At 51.5% G+C, this 18,676-nt stretch overlaps 1 protein-coding gene across 10 annotated transcripts in view; it reads left to right on the forward strand.

The window, feature by feature from the left end:
- LOC140384430 (cadherin-related family member 5-like) overlaps window positions 1-18,676 on the forward strand; it is a 172,999-nt gene that overhangs the window by 115,813 nt on the left and 38,510 nt on the right. For 6 of the 10 annotated variants that reach the window (XM_072466121.1, XM_072466118.1, XM_072466120.1 and 3 more), the window contains exon 13: window positions 13,129-13,302. The exons of the other annotated variants lie outside the window; for them this stretch is intronic. In XM_072466121.1, coding sequence (XP_072322222.1) covers window positions 13,129-13,302 — 174 coding nt within the window. The remainder of the gene's footprint in view (window positions 1-13,128; window positions 13,303-18,676) is intronic. 10 annotated transcript variants of the gene reach the window in all.

Raw genomic sequence — 18,676 nt, forward strand, 5'->3', positions numbered from 1 at the left:
GGTCTTATGACAGCTTGTAAGAATGTTTTGTCAATGTTGTTCTTGTGCTTTGGAAATTGCTGGAAAGGCTGATATTAATTAACTATCCCTACTGGGGAAGTGCGATGTGCGTCCTTCAAACTCCAGTGGTTTTTATAAATCAGCGATCTGGACCTTTGAGGGCAGTACTTTAACTGGCAGGGGAAAGGCGTTCTGGTGAAGGAAGAGGTTTGGAGCCCTGAAAACTGGTGTGTCGGCTCAGAAAGTTGACATGATCCCGGAGTGTGGGGGAAAGCCACGTGGAGCTGTTAGGTAAGTTATCAAAATAAACCTGGAGTTCTGGCCCAAAGCAAACTCCTGGACAGTGTTCCTGAGCTGTGTGAAACTCATCAAGGTCAACCAGGTGAGAACACAGCAGCGAGACAAGGCCAGTGAAGCTGACAGGCTGAAAAAAGCTTTTCAAGAGTGCAAAAAGAAAGAGCTGCATTTATAAAGCACCTTTTAGACTTCCGGGTGCGGCGATGACCAGCTGAGTCGCACGTTTCGGCAGCTCCCTGTGAAATGGACTTTTGGGCTCTTGATAGGAGCCCCAACGGCAATTTTGACGGCTAAAAACACTGTGCGGTAAACCAGAAGGGAATCCCCCCTGGATACGGATGGAAAAAGGAGGAGAAAGTGGCCAGATTGCAGTGGATCCTTTAGAACAGCGGCAAGGAAGGCAAGCAAAAACCAAGATGGCGTCGGAAGGTGGCAGTTTAACATGGGGCCCTGAACAACAAGAGTTCTTGAAATGCTGTGTGGAAGAGATCAAAAAGGAAATGAAGAAAGAGCTGTTGGCCCTGATACTACAGGCGATCGAAGGGCTAAAGGAGGAACAAAAGACCCAGGAGCGGGAGCTTTGGGTCGTGAAGGCAAAGGCAGCCGAGAATGAGGACGACATACAGGGCCTGGTGGTGAAGACGGAGACGCAGGAGGCACATCAGAAACGATGTGTGGAAAGGTTGGAGGCACTGGAAAACAACGCAAGGAGGAACAACCTGAGGATTCTTGGTCTTCCTGAAGGTGTGGAGGGAGCGGACGTCGGGGCATATGTGAGCACGATGCTGCACTCGTTAATGGGAGCGGAGGCCCCGGCGGGTCCGTTGGAGGTGGAGGGAGCATACCGAGTGATGGCGCGAGGACCGAGAGCAGGAGAAATTCCCAGAGCCATAGTGGTGAGATTCCTCCGTTTTAAGGATAGAGAAATGGTCCTTAGATGGGCGAAGAAAACTCGGAGCAGTAAATGGGAGAACGCGGTGATCCGCGTTTATCAAGACTGGAGTGCGGAGGTGGCGAGAAGGAGGGCGAGCTTTAATCGGGCCAAGGCGGTGCTTCATAAAAAGAAGATAAAATTTGGAATGCTGCAACCGGCAAGACTGTGGGTCACATATCGAGGGAGGCACCACTACTTTGAGACGGCGGATGAAGCGTGGACTTTTATTGTGGAAGAAAAACTGGAATGAGCGGGTTATTAAAAAGAACGTTCGAACAAAGTGGTGGGGCGAATGTGGGGGGCAAAGAGGGGTTTTATGTACTAATCCTGCGATGTGGTAACTTTTCTCTCTCCCACAGGTGGTGATGAGGGGAGGTGGAGGAGATGGGGCGTTGGCCATTGGGGGCGGGGCCAAGGGAGAAGCGCGGGCTTGGTTCCCGCGCTATGATAATCATGGCGGGAAGAGAAGCAGGAAGGAGGGGGCGTCGCACGGTGCGAGCCGAGGTCACTGGGGGAAGCCGAGGTCAGCCAGAGTTTGCTGACTTCTGGGAGCAACATGGGGGGAGTAATTACGCTAGCGGGGGATCTAGCGGGGGGGGTGGGAGGGGGGAATTACTGGGTTGCTGCTGCTGGGGAGAGGGGGGAGCTGGTATGGGAGAGGATGGGCGGGGGGGGCACCGCCTGGGGGAGATACAGCTGCGTGGGAACCGGGTGAGGAGCTGGAAAAAGGTGATGGCTAATCGACAAGGGGGGGGGGGGGGGGGGGGGGGTAGGAAGCCCCCCAACTCGGCTGACCACGTGGAACGTGAGAGGGCTGAACGGGCCGATAAAGAGGGCACGGGTACTCGCACACCTTAAGAAACTTAAGGCAGATGTGGTTATGTTACAGGAAACGCACCTGAAACTGATAGACCAGGTTAGGCTACGCAAAGGATGGGTGGGGCAGGTGTTCCATTCGGGGCTAGATGCGAAAAACAGGGGGGTGGCTATATTAGTGGGGAAGCGGGTAATGTTCGAGGCAAAGACTATAGTGGCGGATAACGGGGGCAGATACGTGATGGTGAGTGGCAAACTACAGGGGGAGACGGTGGTTTTGGTAAACGTATATGCCCCGAACTGGGATGATGCCAATTTTATGAGGCGGATGCTAGGACGCATTCCGGACCTAGAGATGGGAAAGCTGATAATGGGGGGAGATTTTAATACGGTGTTGGAACCAGGGCTGGATAGGTCGAAGTCCAGGACTGTAAGGAGGCCGGCAGCAGCCAAGGTACTTAAAGATTTTATGGAGCAGATGGGAGGTGTAGACCCGTGGAGATTTAGCAGACCTAGGAGTAAGGAGTTCTCGTTTTTCTCCTATGTCCATAAAGTCTACTCGCGAATAGACTTTTTTGTGCTGGGTAGGGCATTGATCCCGAAGGTGAGGGGAACGGAGTATACGGCTATAGCCATTTCGGATCACGCTCCACACTGGGTGGACTTGGAGATAGGAGAGGAAACAGGAGGGCGCCCACCCTGGAGAATGGACATGGGACTAATGGCAGATGAGGGGGTGTGTCTAAGGGTGAGGGGGTGCATTGAAAAGTACTTGGAACTCAATGATAATGGGGAGGTCCAGGTGGGAGTGGTCTGGGAGGCGTTGAAGGCGGTGGTTAGAGGGGAGCTGATATCAATAAGGGCACATAAAGGGAAGCAGGAGAGTAAGGAACGGGAGCGGTTGCTGCAAGAACTTTTGAGGGTGGACAGACAATATGCGGAAGCACCGGAGGAGGGACTGTACAGGGAAAGGCAAAGGCTACATGTAGAATTTGACTTGCTGACTACAGGCACTGCAGAGGCACAATGGAGGAAGGCACAGGGTGTACAGTACGAATATGGGGAGAAGGCGAGCAGGTTGCTGGCACACCAATTGAGGAAAAGGGGAGCAGCGAGGGAAATAGGGGGAGTGAGGGATGAGGAAGGAGAGATGGAGCGGGGAGCGGAGAGAGTGAATGGAGTGTTGAAGACATTTTATAAAAAATTATATGAAGCTCAACCCCCGGATGGGAGGGAGCGAATGATGGGCTTCTTGGATCGGCTGGAATTTCCCAAGGTGGAAGAGCAGGAAAGGGTGGGACTGGGAGCACAGATCGAGGTAGAAGAAGCATGCAGGCGGGAAAGGCCCCGGGACCGGATGGATTCCCAGTCGAATTCTATAGAAAATATGTGGACTTGCTCGCCCCGGTACTGACGAGGACCTTTAATGAGGCAAAGGAAAGGGGACAACTGCCCCCGACTATGTCTGAAGCAACGATATCGCTTCTCTTAAAGAAGGAAAAGGACCCGCTACAATGCGGGTCCTATAGCCCTATTTCCCTCCTAAATGTAGATGCCAAGGTAATGGCAATGAGAATAGAGGAATGTGTCCCGGGGGTGGTCCACGAGGACCAAACTGGGTTTGTGAAGGGGAGACAGCTGAACACGAATATACGGAGGTTGTTAGGGGTAATGATGATGGCCCCACCAGAGGGAGAAACGGAGATAGTAGTGGCGATGGATGCCGAGAAAGCATTTGATAGAGTGGAGTGGGATTATTTGTGGGAGGTTTTGAGGAGATTTGGTTTTGGAGAGGGGTATGTTAGATGGGTGCAGCTGTTGTATAGGGCCCCAGTGGCGAGCGTGGTCACGAATGGACGGGGATCTGCATATTTTCGGCTCCATAGAGGGACAAGGCAGGGATGCCCTCTGTCCCCATTATTGTTTGCACTGGCGATTGAGCCCCTGGCGATAGCGTTGAGGGGTTCCAAGAAGTGGAGGGGAGTACTTAGGGGAGGAGAAGAGCACCGGGTATCTTTGTATGCGGACGATTTGCTACTATACGTGGCGGACCCGGCGGAGGGGATGCCAGAAATAATGCGGATACTTGGGGAGTTTGGGGATTTTTCAGGGTATAAATTGAACATGGGGAAAAGTGAGTTGTTTGTGGTGCATCCAGGGGAGCAGAGCAGAGAAATAGAGGACCTACCGTTGAGGAAGGTAACAAGGGACTTTCGTTACCTGGGGATCCAGATAGCTAAGAATTGGGGCACATTGCATAGGTTAAATTTAACGCGGTTGGTGGAACAGATGGAGGAGGATTTCAAGAGATGGGATATGGTATCCCTGTCACTGGCAGGGAGGGTGCAGGCGGTTAAGATGGTGGTCCTCCCGAGATTCCTCTTTGTGTTTCAGTGCCTCCCAGTGGTGATCACGAAGGCTTTTTTTAAAAGGATTGAAAAGAGCATCATGGGTTTTGTGTGGGCCGGGAAGACCCCGAGAGTGAGGAAGGGATTCTTACAGCGTAGCAGGGATAGGGGGGGGGCTGGCACTACCGAGCCTAAGTGAGTATTATTGGGCTGCTAATATTTCAATGGTGAGTAAGTGGATGGGAGAGGAGGAGGGAGCGGCGTGGAAGAGATTAGAGAGGGCGTCCTGTAGGGGGACTAGCCTACAGGCTATGGTGACAGCCCCATTGCCGTTCTCACCGAAGAACTACACCACAAGCCCGGTGGTGGTGTCTACACTGAAGATTTGGGGACAGTGGAGACGGCATAGGGGAAAGACTGGAGCCTTGGGGGGGTCCCCGATGAGAAACAATCATAGGTCTGCCCTGGGGGGAATGGATGGGGGATATGGAATGTGGCAAAGAGCAGGAATAACGCAACTGAAAGATCTGTTTGTGGATGGGAAGTTCGCGAGTCTGGGAGCGCTGACCGAGAAATATGGGTTGCCCCAAGGGAATGCATTCAGGTATATGCAACTGAGGGCTTTTGCGAGGCAACAGGTGAGGGAATTCCCGCAGCTCCCGACACAAGAGGTGCAGGACAGAGTGATCTCAAAGACATGGGTGGGGGATGGTAAGGTGTCAGATATATATAGGGAAATGAGGGACGAAGGGGAGACTATGGTAGATGAACTAAAAGGGAAATGGGAAGAAGAGCTGGGGGAGGAGATCGAGGAGGGGCTGTGGGCAGATGCCCTAAGCAGGGTAAACTCGTCGTCCTCGTGTGCCAGGCTAAGCCTGATTCAGTTTAAGGTATTACACAGGGCACATATGACTGGAGCACGGCTCAGTAAATTTTTTGGGGTGGAGGATAGGTGTGCGAGGTGCTCGAGAAGCCCAGCGAATCACACCCATATGTTTTGGTCATGCCCGGCACTACAGGGGTTTTGGATGGGGGTGCCAAAGGTGCTTTCAAAAGTAGTAGGAGTCCGGGTCGAACCAAGCTGGGGGTTGGCTATATTTGGGGTTGCACAAGAGCCGGGAGTGCAGGAGATGAGAGAGGCCGATGTTTTGGCCTTTGCGTCCCGAGTAGCCCGGCGCAGGATATTGCTAATGTGGAAAGAAGCCAAGCCCCCGGGGGTGGAGACCTGGATAAATGACATGGTGGGGTTTATAAAGCTAGAGCGGATTAAATTCGTCCTGAGGGGGTCGGCTCAAGGGTTCACCAGGCGGTGGCAACCGTTCGTCGAATACCTCGCAGAAAGATAGACGGAATGGGAAAAAGAAGGCAGCAGCAGCCCAGGGGAGGGGGGGAGGGGAAGGAGGAACCAGAAGGACTCTCAGGGTTGTTAATATATACTGTATAGTATGTATAGGTCGTTGCTACAGATAATTTATATATTGGACTGTTAAATTATATTTTTGGAGAGTGTTACTTGTGACAAGGCAGTTGCCAATTAGGGCTAGTTTTCATTTTTGTTATTTATTATTTATTCATTTTTTGTTTATAAAATAGGTCATTGTTATTTGTGTTGTTATAATATTGTGTAAAGGATGCACAATGTACTGTGTTGGTTGACCAAAAATTTTCAATAAAATATTTAATTAAAAAAATAAATAAAAATAAAGCACCTTTTAAGAACACCAGGGGTGGGATTCTCCATTCCCCGATTCGTAATCAGCGATTGAGCGGAGAATCCCTTTTTACGACCGAATTGAGGGCAGCGCCTGGTTTTGGATGCTCCGCCCCCTCCAAAACAGCATCATCGGGGAGTGCGGCGCACGTCGTTGGGACGATCTCAGGACGTTACCGGAAGGCCCTCCCCTGATGCTCCACCCCCGATGGGCAAGTTCACAACAGAGCGGGGCACATGTGCACTCAGTTTTCCTGAACCTGGCATGGCGGCTGCGGACTGTGTCCAGCACCGCCACAGTCGGGGGGGGGGGCGCGGGCGCGGGGGGAGCCGTGCTGCTGTCCGGGGGGACTTCGCGAAGGTTGGGGGGGACTGGTACGGAGGTGGCCCAGGAGTGGCGAGGTGGTGTCCATGGGGGCACTATCTGATCTGGCAGGTCAGGTCCGTGTGCGGCTCGCCCCATGTTGTATGGCACGACCGCTGCGGGTTGTCGCTGTGCGCATGTGCGGCCACGGACCTGATAATTCTCCGGCTGTTTATTTCATAAAGGCCGTGTGTTTTACGTGCCACAGCTGCTGGCCCCTCACTGGTAAGAGGCTCGGTGCTGGGGACTCGCCGATTATTTTTCATCGTAGAACTAGACACTTCCTCCGGACATAGCCTCAGAATCGGAGAGTCCAGCCCCAGATGTCACAAAGTACTTTACAGCCAATTAAGTGTGGCTGCTTTTGTGTAAAATGCCTTGAAGGTGCAGCAACATGACACCACTCGGGGGGAAGTGTGTCATGTAATCCAGTTTTAGCTTCACTTTTACCTGTGAGCAGAAGACAGAACTGTTCTGATGTTTTCAGGCTTTTTATCCATGTATATCTATTTATCCATGTAGATCTATTTATCCATGTATATCTATGTTCAACGTGCATGTCCAATCCTTGCTGAGTGATTGGTACCTTTATATCATTATAACAACACAACATGGTGATCAGCAATGGTCAAACAGTGTGGCAGCATGATTTAAGTACAGGTACAGCATAGTGAAGGGCTTGAGATGGCATCAGACGACCCTTGGCATTCTGTCCAGACAACAACAAAGCTGCAACATTGTGTTGAAACTGTAGTGTGCTGACTGCGCAGAAAAACTTTCAAGACACAGTGACGGGATGGTGCTCAAACAAACTGACCCCACATGCTGAGGTTGCAATGCACAGTCTGTCAATTCAGTGGCTGGGACAGCATGTCAAGAGGACCAACACCGGAGTATCTCAATCGGGAAAGGTGTGGGGGAGAGTCGATCAAAAAAAACCTTCATAGTAACCGGGCCAGAGAAGGTTGTGATTATAATGGGCGGAGCTTTGGAAAAGTGCACGAAAGCAGTTACAGCAACACTCATCCCAGGTACCATAGGAGAAAGAGTGTCAAAGGCCTATTGTCAGAATATGCACAAATCACCCCAGTTTGAATTGGGATGTCAGCTGACCCTACTATTGGATTTTAAAATGTTTAAAAGGCACACAGCATGAAGGTATCTGATACAGGTGTGTCTGAACCAGACAAGCAAGCCATAATGATTCACCAAACAATTGGGAATGAAGGTCTACACAGACTGAACACATTAACAGCAGAGGAGCTCCCCAAGATATTTGGGGTGCGATTTAATGGGACAAAAACAGAGTCCCGCTTTCAGGTGCGTTCAGCAGGATTTTTCTCGGCGCCTGCACCGCCGAGGACGACACCGCTATTTAACCGTGCTTTGCCGTCTTTTCTTGTCTCGGAGGGGAATGCCCTGCCAAGGCCACATTTGCATCATTTCCTGCAGTGATGAGTTCAGCCTGCCAGTGCAGGAAGAATACCAATGGATCCGGGTGCCATGTTTCAACCCCCTCAGCCACGCCACCGTTGGCTCCGGACCCCCATCCCACTGCGCCAGCATACCTCTTACATGGTCCTTGAAACCCCCCCCCCCCCCCCCCCGCCTCTTAAGGGCAAGGCACCCCTGGGTCTGATCCCTGGCATGGGCAACCTGGAACCTTGGCACTGACAGCTTGGCACTCTGTGTCAGTATGGCCAGATGGCAGTGCCAAAGTGCCAGGCTGGCAGTGACTGGATGCCTGGGTGGCAGTGTAAAAGTGCCAGACTGGCATGTCAAGGTGCCCGGGTGCCAGCGGGAGCGCCAGGGTACCACCCTGTCCACAGTCCGGCTACCCGAGGGTCTCTAATGGCCTGGGAGACCCTCCCCAGGTGCTGTTACACCTGGTCCACCTTTTATGGAAGCCAGTGTTAAATGGCGCCCCAGTGAGATCTCCCAGGCAAGACAGTTAGTTCCTGGGTGCCGCGAGAATCTGGTACATATTTAAATGAGCCTAATGACTCACTTAAATATGCTAATCTGGATCACCCAGATTCCATTGAATCTTGCAAGACGTTTTGAGCACCGAGAATCTCGTGAGAGGCCTCTTGCGAGATTCAGCGGCCTTGTCGCGTCACCAAGGCGGGAGTGATGAGTCCGTTAAATCGCGCCCATGGATTTACTTGAAAGACCTAAATCAGGTTAAACCTCCATATTTATTGCGAGGGGATTTGAGCGCAGGAATAAGGAAGTCTTGCAGCAGTTGTATAGAGCCTGCTGGAAAAATACCTCCTTCGCTGTGGACTGGTGGGCATACTTTGTCAGTGTCCCTAAAAGTGGCTATCAATTGAGGGCCAATCACGGTTCACACGTGGGACGACAACCCACTCCTTTCCATTCCTGCGGTTGTTTCATTCTTTGTCAAACCCAGGCTCAAAATGTTCGCTCTGTTCTCTCTCCACAGATGCTGTCAGGCCTGCTAAGATTGTCCAACATTTTCTGTTTTTATTTCATAGTTACTATACTTGATGTTAGCCCACAATTCATCAGAGATTTATTACACTCACTTTCCTATATTGCCTTTGAACTCCCAACCTTTTTATCATTCAGAGTTTACGCTCCAATAGTTTGCTGCGGTCTGATTATACTGGGTACGGTTTTAATTTGTTTGGGATTAATGATTTACAAAAGAAAGAAAAAAACATGACCAGTAGAATGATAACCAGGGTCTTCATCGTAGCACTGAAATGGGCTGACGGTGCCCATCAAGATAGCAGAGGGGAAGAACTGGTGGAAATTTGAAATCTCTCTCCTTATTTACCAAGCAAATAAACAATTGTTAATTTTAAATCTCAGATTGATACTCGTTTGCCCACGAAATGTACAAAGGGATATGGGGAAAGGCCGGCTATGTGAAGTTAGGCCGGAGGTCAGCCAGGGGCAGAACTTTCTGGAGACTAAGTCCAAAGGCGGGAGGGGAAGTCGGAGTGACTTCCGCTGGAGAGCGGGATGGCTGAACATGTGAGATTTTGCTCTGTTCAGCGAATTAATTATGCAACTGTGAGGAGAATGACGGTTCTCATGGCAACGCGGGCAGGAAGTGGCCTGCCCCCACCACTACCTTATGGATTCCAATATCCGGGTGCCATGTTTAAGTGCCAGCCACCCATTCACTCTTCTACTCTTCTCCTCGACTCCGCAATACCCACCAAACCCTACCTCGGGTCGCCCCTCTCTTGTGCTCCGCCTTGCCCCAGAGTGTGCAATGGGAACCTGATATCTCTCAGTGATGGAGTTTAAAGGAAGTTTCTACTGATCCCAAAGTTGAAGGCGACGTCTGCCTTGCCTGGTGCATGCCATTTATGTACAGCCGTAAAAGCAAACACTCTAAATTCCGGCTGGCAAAGCACTTAATTTGGAGGGGGGAACAAGATTCCAGTGTAGCCTCTTAACGAGCATTCATGAGAGGTAACTGCCTTTCCCGACAGAGATCAACAAAGAACAAAGAACAAAGAAATGTACAGCACAGGAACAGGCCCTTCGGCCCTCCAAGCCCGTGCCGACCATACTGCCCGACTAAACTACAATCTTCTACACTTCCTGGGTCCGTATCCTTCTATTCCCATCCTATTCATATATTTGTCAAGATGCCCCTTAAATGTCCCTATCGTCCCTGCCTCCACTACCTCCTCCGGTAGCGAGTTCCAGGCACCCACTACCCTCTGCGTAAAAAACTTGCCTCGTACATCTACTCTAAACTTTGCCCCTCTCACCTTAAACCTATGCCCCCTAGTAATTGACCCCTCTACCCTGGGGAAAAGCCAGTGGGACTCTCCTGCCTGTAAGCTGCCATAAAGGTCTAGAGAACAAACTAATTTCCCGCCATCGGGAAACTGAATTCTGCCCACCTTCCAAATCTTGCTGTCCCGCCCACCATGCTTCCCGTTGCTGGTGGAAGCGGAACATTCTGCCCCGTCATCTCATGGAATGGTGAAAGAGGCTCAAGAGGTTTCTGCTCTTCCCATGTTCCTAAAAGAATCAGCGAGGTGAACAATACCTTTGTTGAGATCTGGAACGTGCTGTCTGAAAGGACAGTGGAGCGGATTCAAAATTTCAAAAGTGCATTGAATAATAGCATAAAATCATAGAATGATACTCCCTCCCCTCCCGCCCCTCCCGCCCCCTCCCCCTGAAAGATTGTGTCCGCGGCTGCTCTCTTCAGCTATCCAATTAATCTTCCCCCATAATCCTATAAATCTTTCCTTTCCATATTGTCCTTTGCCTTAAATCTTTACCCAAGAATTGATGGGAATGTGTAATTCCTTTTAACCGGTTTACCCACAATTAATCCCAGTTTTCGAATCAAAACTGTCCTCAACATTGATTTGGTTTCCATAATTCATTGATCATATCTCATTATCCAATATATAAATTTATATTATTCATTCATAAATTGTATAAATGCATTCACAGGCTTCCATTATTCATTCTGGGCATGTGAGTGTCACTGTCATGTTCAGCATTCATTATCCATCCCTAGTTGCCCTGAGAAGGTGGTAAAGAGCTGCCTTCTTGAACCACTGCAGTGGAATTGAACGAGACCTCATGGTGATAAAAGCAAAATACCGCAGATGCTGCACAAACTCAGCAAGCCTGTCTGCATCTGTGGAGAGAGAAAGAGAGTTAACATTTTGAGTGTTGGCAGATCACGGCTGTTGGTGTTGTGTGACACGGAGAGCAGGAAAGAATAGAAATAGAAGATACATTGAATGAAGGGGGCAAGTGCATGAGCACAGCGAGGCTGGAATTCAAAGTGCAGCCTCAGCCTGGCTACAGGTCCCTGTCAAGAATGTAAACTCAAAAATTCAATCCTCAGCGAGGACTGCTCACAGCCTCTGTCAACGCCACAATTTCTCTGACTGAATCTGACAGCGGTCTCCAGGATTGAGGCCCTGGTCAGAGATTGCAGGGCTGACAAAAGGAGTTGGCAGGAGAGTCTACCCTTTCACTGGGTCAGGCCCCCAGTGTTGGTGGAATCTCATGAATCTTGGGGTATGCTAGTTGCCCAGAATCTCCCTGCTCTGTTCTACCTCTAAAACCTGCCTCCTGCGGATGGGCGATGGTGGGTCTGTGCCAGGCTCGAGTCTCCTCATGTAGGATGGAATAAAAGTTCGGCCCTTTTAAAGGCAGTTCAGAAATTCCAGGGAATGGCAGAGTTCCAAAATGCCAATTTGTTGCTGTTCCTGTGGATGGTCCTCCCCGGCACAGTTACAATGAGAGGACGTCGGGTTCCCTCATGGACATTATAAATTGCCCACTATTATCCATAGTTTAACTGTCAAGCTCACAAATTTCTAATTCAGACCCAACCATCATAGCAAGAACAACAACACAAGTCACTGGACCAACCCATTGACTAAACCTGCAGGGACAGGATCAACTAGCACTTAGGCAAAGACTCCAACAAAGGCCCCACCAACCAACAGGTATACTGAGTAGCAGCAGCCACTCACCTGGGCATCAACAGAGGAAGGAAGCCCTCACTGTCAAAAATATCAGTTCACCATTTGTCAGCGATTTCACCATCTCTGCAATCTCCTCCAGCCCAATCATCCTTTGTACTCCTCCAAATCTGGCCTCCTGCCCATCCCGGAGTTTCATCGTTTGGTCTGGGGTCTAAGCTCTGGGGTTCCCTCCCTAAATCTCTCCCTCTCTATTTCTCTTTCCTCCTTGAAGACACTCTTGAAGACTTATCTATTAGACAACCTGTGTGCAGTTTTGGTCTCCTTATTTGAGAAAGGGTGCACTGGTGGGTGTGCAGAGGAGATTCACTAGGTTGATTCCGGAGTTGAGGGGAAAAGTTCATGAGGAGAGACAGAATAGACTGGGACTATACTCATTGGAATTTGGAAAAATGAGGGGGGATCTTATGGAAACATATAAAATTATGAACAGAATAGATAGGATAGAAACAGGAGGGTTGTTTCCACTGGCGGGTGAAGCTGGAACTAGAGGGCATAGCCTCAAAATAAGGGGGAGCAGAATTAGGACTGAGTTGAGGAGGAACTTCTTCACCCAAAGGGTTGTCAATCTGTGGAATTTACTGCCCAGTGAAGCAGTTGAAGCTACCTCATTAAAAGTTTGAAAGGCAAAGGGAGATATATTTTTGAACAGTAAAGGAATAAAAGGTTATGGTGAGCGGGTGGGTATGTGGAGCTGAGTCCACAAAAAGATCAGCCATGATCTTATTAAATGGCGGAGCAGGCTCGAGGGGCCAGATGGCCTACTCCTGTTCCTAGCTCGTATGGTCTTATGTTAATCTTGTCCTGTCCTATTAGCTCCTTATGTGGCACTGTGTCCGTTGTTGTTTATTCTCCAGTGAGATGTTGCACTACTTTAAATGGGCTATAAGAATTCAAGGTGCTGTTGTTATTTTGAGACTGATATGAAGACTTTGAACGACTTTGAGTTTTGACGATTTGCAATATTTTGACATTTACAGGCTGTGGGCTGTTGTAGCACGGCAAATACCTGCCTGGGATCAGAGAGAGTTCATTAGTATCGTTCTGAGTGGAAACCATTCTCTAAATGGCTAGACACCAATTGATTACTGATTACCTTCTGTTCAATTGCTTTTCTTTTCCTGACTGTTAAAATGAGCTCATTTTTAAACCAGCGCCAACAACGGTGAAAACAACAACCCATGGAAGTGGAACACCAAAACCACCGACTAAACCTCCCGGGACTGGGCCAACCATCAGTGGGGCATCGACTCCGTCCAAGGCCCCTCCTGGACCCCCAGGATCCACCACAGCAACGTCCTCCAGACCTGGGAGTGGGCATACTACAGGTAGGTTGATGGGGCCGAACAATGCAACCATCCACCCAACTAAACTCTCCAATAGTCACCACAAAACCAGACACCAAACCTCGTGTTACTGGATTAGTAACTAGGCGGTCGTTAACTGGCCGCTGAAGAGCCTCAACTGTCGGCAAGGCCAGAAGGAAAGCCATGGGCCATCCTGTCCGGAACTTATTTCAAGTGGAGATGGGAAGGTATCAGGTATCGATCCCAATGCCAATTCGCCAAATTCTCAAACCCACCTGCCTCCTTTCTCACCTCCTGTGGGGCAGAATATTCATGCGTTGTCGTGACCGTGACGGCTCTCTGCAAGAATAATTCACCTCATGTCACTCCCCTGCCTATTTCTCGTAGCCCTGCAAATATCTTCTCTTCAAATAACGTCTCTTTTGAAAGCCATGGTTGATACTGCCTCCACCACAATATCAGGCAGTGAATTCCAGATCCTAACCATTGGTTGCATTTGTCAATCACCTTAAATCGGGATCCTCAGGTTCTTGATCTGTCTGGCAATGGAAACAATTTCTCTCTATCTACTCTGTCCAGGCCCCTCATGATCCTGCCAATGCACACCAATGACAGGTGGGAAGAGCTGGAGAAACTCTGGTCTCAGTCATTACCCGACATTAAATGTTGTCTGCCACCTCTCGGCCCACTTCACTAACCATCCATATCCTCTTGAAGTTTGACACCATCCACCTGATAGTTCACAATACTTCCAAGTTTCATGATACATATTTTGTAGCTAAATGGCTAGAGATGATAATTTGTTTAATTTTAAATGCATTGTGGTTGGGTTTTGTTCACCAAAGATCTGAAGGGATATGGGGCAAAGTGGGTGTACATGGAGTTAGATCACTGTGGTGGTATGTATTAGGGTTAATACGGTACTCCATGAATGCTGAGGAGCTATTGGAGGACAGATGCTGGATCCCGATTGGATCTGCCGCCTACTGGGCTCCACCCAGATAGGCGGGGTATAAGAACCCGGTTTACTCCCCGCAGTTGCATTCTGTGACTGAGCTGCTGGGGAACAAGTCTGAACAAGTCTGCTCAATAAAGCCTCGATTAAAGTTCTCTATGTCTCACCTCGTGTGTGATCGATGGTGCTACAATTTATTGAGCAGACTTAAAAAGGAATATGGAGCTCCGGATCGCCCCGGAGTGCCTGCGAATCGGCCCCCAAGCAGCTAATGCAACATCGGCGTTTAAGCACTGGCTGGCGTGCTTTGAGGGATACCTCCGAACGGCCCCCGACAGACCAACAGAAGACCAGAAGATGCAGGTCCTGCATTCCAGGGTGAGTCCCGAAATCTACTCACTCATCGAGGACGCGGAAGAATTCCCAGCGGCGATCAACTTGCTGAAGGAGATCTACATTAGGCCCGTCAATCAGGTCTACGCACGCTACTAGCTCGCGACGAGACGACAAATCCCCGGGGAATCGCTAGACAAATTCTTCAATGCTCTAACGATCCTGGGAAGAAACTGCGAATGCCCAGCGGTAACGGCGAATGAACATACGGACCTCCTGATCAGAGACACTGACGTAGCAGGTTTGGCATCGTCGCAAATTCGCCAGAGACTTTTAGAGAAAGACTCTCTCGGACTCACAGAGGTACGGGCCCTTGCAGCCTCCCTTGACGTGGCCTCCCAAAACGCCCGTGCCTATGCCCCCGACCGCGCTGCAGCCCCTTGGGCTCCGTGGACCCTCGCCGCGAACGACCCCACCCCGGCACCCCCCACCCCTCTGCAAGCGTGCGCAGCCAGAATCCCAGACCACCCGGGGGGGGCCCCGCTGCTATTTATGCGGGCAGCCAAAACACCCCCCGCCATCACTGCCTGGCCTGCTCGGCCACCTGCAAAAGCTGCGGTAAAAAGGGGCCCTACGCAGCAGGGTGCCAGTCCTGTGGGATCGCCGCTATCTCCGGGGAAGAAACGGGACCACGGACTCAACCCCCCCCAGCGACCACGGGTGGCCAACGGGTGCCGCCATTTTGGGCCCGGACACCACGAGGGGGGGACTGGCGCCGCCATCTTACTACCCACGGGCTGCGTGCGATCCATGGGAGCAGCCATTTTGTCCAACCCCGGCCGCGTGCGACCCATGGGAGTGCCCATTTTGTCCAACCCCGACCGCGTGCAATCCATGGACGCCGCCATCTTGGCTGACAGGCAAGGACCCCAGCGTGGACGGCTCCACACTGCCTGAAGACAACGATCTGATGCACCAACCACGTTTGGCATCGGTGAACCTTGACCAGTCGCGGCCCTGGACGCTCCAGACGACAACGACAAAGGTGCTGGTGAACGGGCACGAGACGCCGTGGTTGATCGACTCGGGGAGCATGGAGAGTTTTATTCACCCGGTCACGGTAAGATGCTGTTCCCTTGTAATTTGGCCAAGCACCCAAAAATGTTTCCTGGCGGCGGTGTCCCACCCCGTTGCAATCAAAGGGCTCTGTATCGCAAACCTAATGGTGCAGGGGAGAGAGTTCAAAAATTACCGGCTGTATGTCCTTCCCCACCTCTACGCTCCCACCCTCCTGGGGTTGGACTTCCAATGCAACCTCCAGAGCTTAACATTCAAATTTGGCGGCCCTATACCCCCACTGACTATCTGCGGCCTCGCGGCACCCAAGGTCGAAGCGCCCTCCTTGTTTGCGAACCTCACCCCGGATTGCAAACCCGTCGCCACTAGGAGCAGACGGTACAGCACCCAGGACCGGACGTTTATCAGGTCCAAAGTCCAGTGGCTGCTGAAGGAAGGCATAATCCAGGCCAGCAATAGTCCTTGGAGAGCCCAGATAGTAGTAGTGAAGACCGGGGAGACGCAAAGGATGGTCGTAGACTATAGTCAGACCATCAACAGGTACACGCAGCTAGATGCATACCCTCTCCCCCGCATATCCGACATGGTCAATCGGATTGCACAGTACAAGGTCTTCTCCACCATGGACCTTAGGTCCGCCTACCACCAGCTCCCCATTCGCCCCGGTGACCGCCAGTTACACTGCCTTCGAAGCAGACGAGCGGCTATACCACTTCTGAAGGGTTCCATTCGGCGTCACGAATGGAGTCTCGGTCTTCCAACGGGAGATGGACTGAATGGTTGACCAGCACGGTTTATGGGCCACGTTCCCGTACCTCGACAATGTCACCATCTGCGGCCACGACCAGCAGGACCACGACGCCAACCTCCGCAAATTCCTCCAGACCGCTAACGCCCTCAACCTCACCTACAACGAGGAAAAATGCGTGTTTAGCACCGACCGTCTAGCCATCCTTGGCTATGTAGTGCGTAATGGAGTGATAGGCCCCGACCCTGAACGCATGCGCCCCCTTATGGAGTTCCCTCTCCCCCACTGTGCTAAAGCCCTGAAACGCTGCCTGGGCTTCTTTTCTTATTACGCCCAGTGGGTTCCTCAATACGCAGACAAGGCCCGCCCACTAATCCAGTCCACTACCTTTCCCCTGTCGACAGAGGCCCGCCAGGCCTTCAGCCGCATCAAAGTGGATATCGCAAAGGCCACGATGCGCGCCATCGACGAGTCCCTCCCCTTCCAGGTCGAGAGCGACGCCTCCGACGTAGCTCTAGCGGCCACCCTTAACCAAGCGGGCAGACCCGTGGCCTTTTTCTCCCGAACCCTCCACGCTTCAGAAATCCGCCACTCCTCAGTGGAAAAGGAGGCCCAAGCCATAGTGGAAGCTGTGCGGCATTGGAGGCATTACCTGGCCGGTAGGAGATTCACTCTCTTCACTGACTAACGGTCGGTAGCCTTCATGTTCGATAATGCGCAGAGGGCAAGATAAAAAACGACAAGATCCTGCGGTGGAGGATCGAACTCTCCACCTACAATTATATGAGATCTTGTATCGTCCCGGAAAGCTGAACGAGCCGTCCGATGCCCTATCTCGCGGCACATGTGCCAACGCACAAGTGGACCGTCTCCAAGCCCTCCACGAGGACCTCTGCTACCCGGGGATCACTCATTTCTACCACTTCATAAAGGCCCGCAACCTCCCGTACTCCGTCGAGGAGGTCCAAACAGTCACCAGGAACTGCCAAATCGGCGCAGAATGCAAACCGCATTTTTTCAGGCCAGATAGAGCGCACCAGATAAAGGCTTCCCGTCCCTTTGAACGCCTCAGTTTGGACTTCAAAGGCCCCCTCCCCTCCACTGATCGCAGCACGTACTTTCTTAACGTCATTGACGAATACTCCCGTTTCCCCTTCGCCATCCCCTGCCCCGACATGACCGCGGCCACAGTCATTAAAGCCCTCTGCACCATCTTTACACTGTTCGGTTTCCCCGCCTACATCCATAGCGATAGGGGGTCCTCCTTCGTGAGTGACGAGCTGCGTCAATTCCTGCTCAGTAAAGGCATAGCCTCGAGCAGGACGACAAGCTACAACCCCAGGGAGAACGGGCAGGTAGAGAGGGAGAATGGAAGGGTCTGGAAGACCGTCCTACTGGCCCTACGGTCTAGGAGCCTCCCAACTTCCCGCTGGCAGGAAGTACTCCCGGATGCCCTTCATTCTATCCGGTCCCTGCTGTGTACCACCACTAACCAAACGTCTCATGAGTGCTTCCTTGTCTTCCCTCGGAAGTCCGCTTCTGGAACGTCACGTCCGACCTGGCTGGCAGCCATGGGACCCATCCTGCTCCGGAAACATGTGCGGGCGCACAAATCAGACCCACTGGTGGAGAAGGTACATCTACTCCACGCAAACCCGCAGTACGCCTACGTGGCGTACCCAGACGGCCGACAGGACACGGTCGCTCTGCGGGACCTGTCGCCCGCCGGAGCTCCCCACACCCCCCCAACACCAATCACCACCCCATCACTCCCGCCGGTGCACCCCACAGCCACCCCCTTCCCGGGGGGATCGGTTCTCCTCCCAGGCCCATCCAGGAGTAAGGAAACCGAGGGGGACAGCGCAATGCTCCCAGAGTCGACCAGACCCGAGCCAGCACCACCACCACCACCCGGGCTGAGATGATCGGAAAGGGCGCCAGAGCACCATCTCGACTCATCGAATCGACTTAAGATGTATATAATTCAGTGGCCCAGTAAAGCGGCATTGTTGTAAATAGTTAACACTGCAAATCGGGTAAAATGTGAATAATTCAGTGGCCCAGTAAAGCGGCATTCTTGTATATAGTTCAATGGTTAAGGCACCGACCCTGTAAACCCCTCCCACCATACCACACACCACCCCGCCGGGTTCTTTTTTAACAAGGGGAGAATGTGGTGGTATGTTTTAGGGGTAATACGGTACACCATGAATGCCGAGGTGCTATTGGAGGACAGATGCTGGGTCCCGATTGGATCTGCCGCCTACCTGGGCTCCACCCAG

Source organism: Scyliorhinus torazame, chromosome 10 (genome assembly GCF_047496885.1).
Source record: "Scyliorhinus torazame isolate Kashiwa2021f chromosome 10, sScyTor2.1, whole genome shotgun sequence".
Taxonomy (NCBI): domain Eukaryota; kingdom Metazoa; phylum Chordata; class Chondrichthyes; order Carcharhiniformes; family Scyliorhinidae; genus Scyliorhinus; species Scyliorhinus torazame.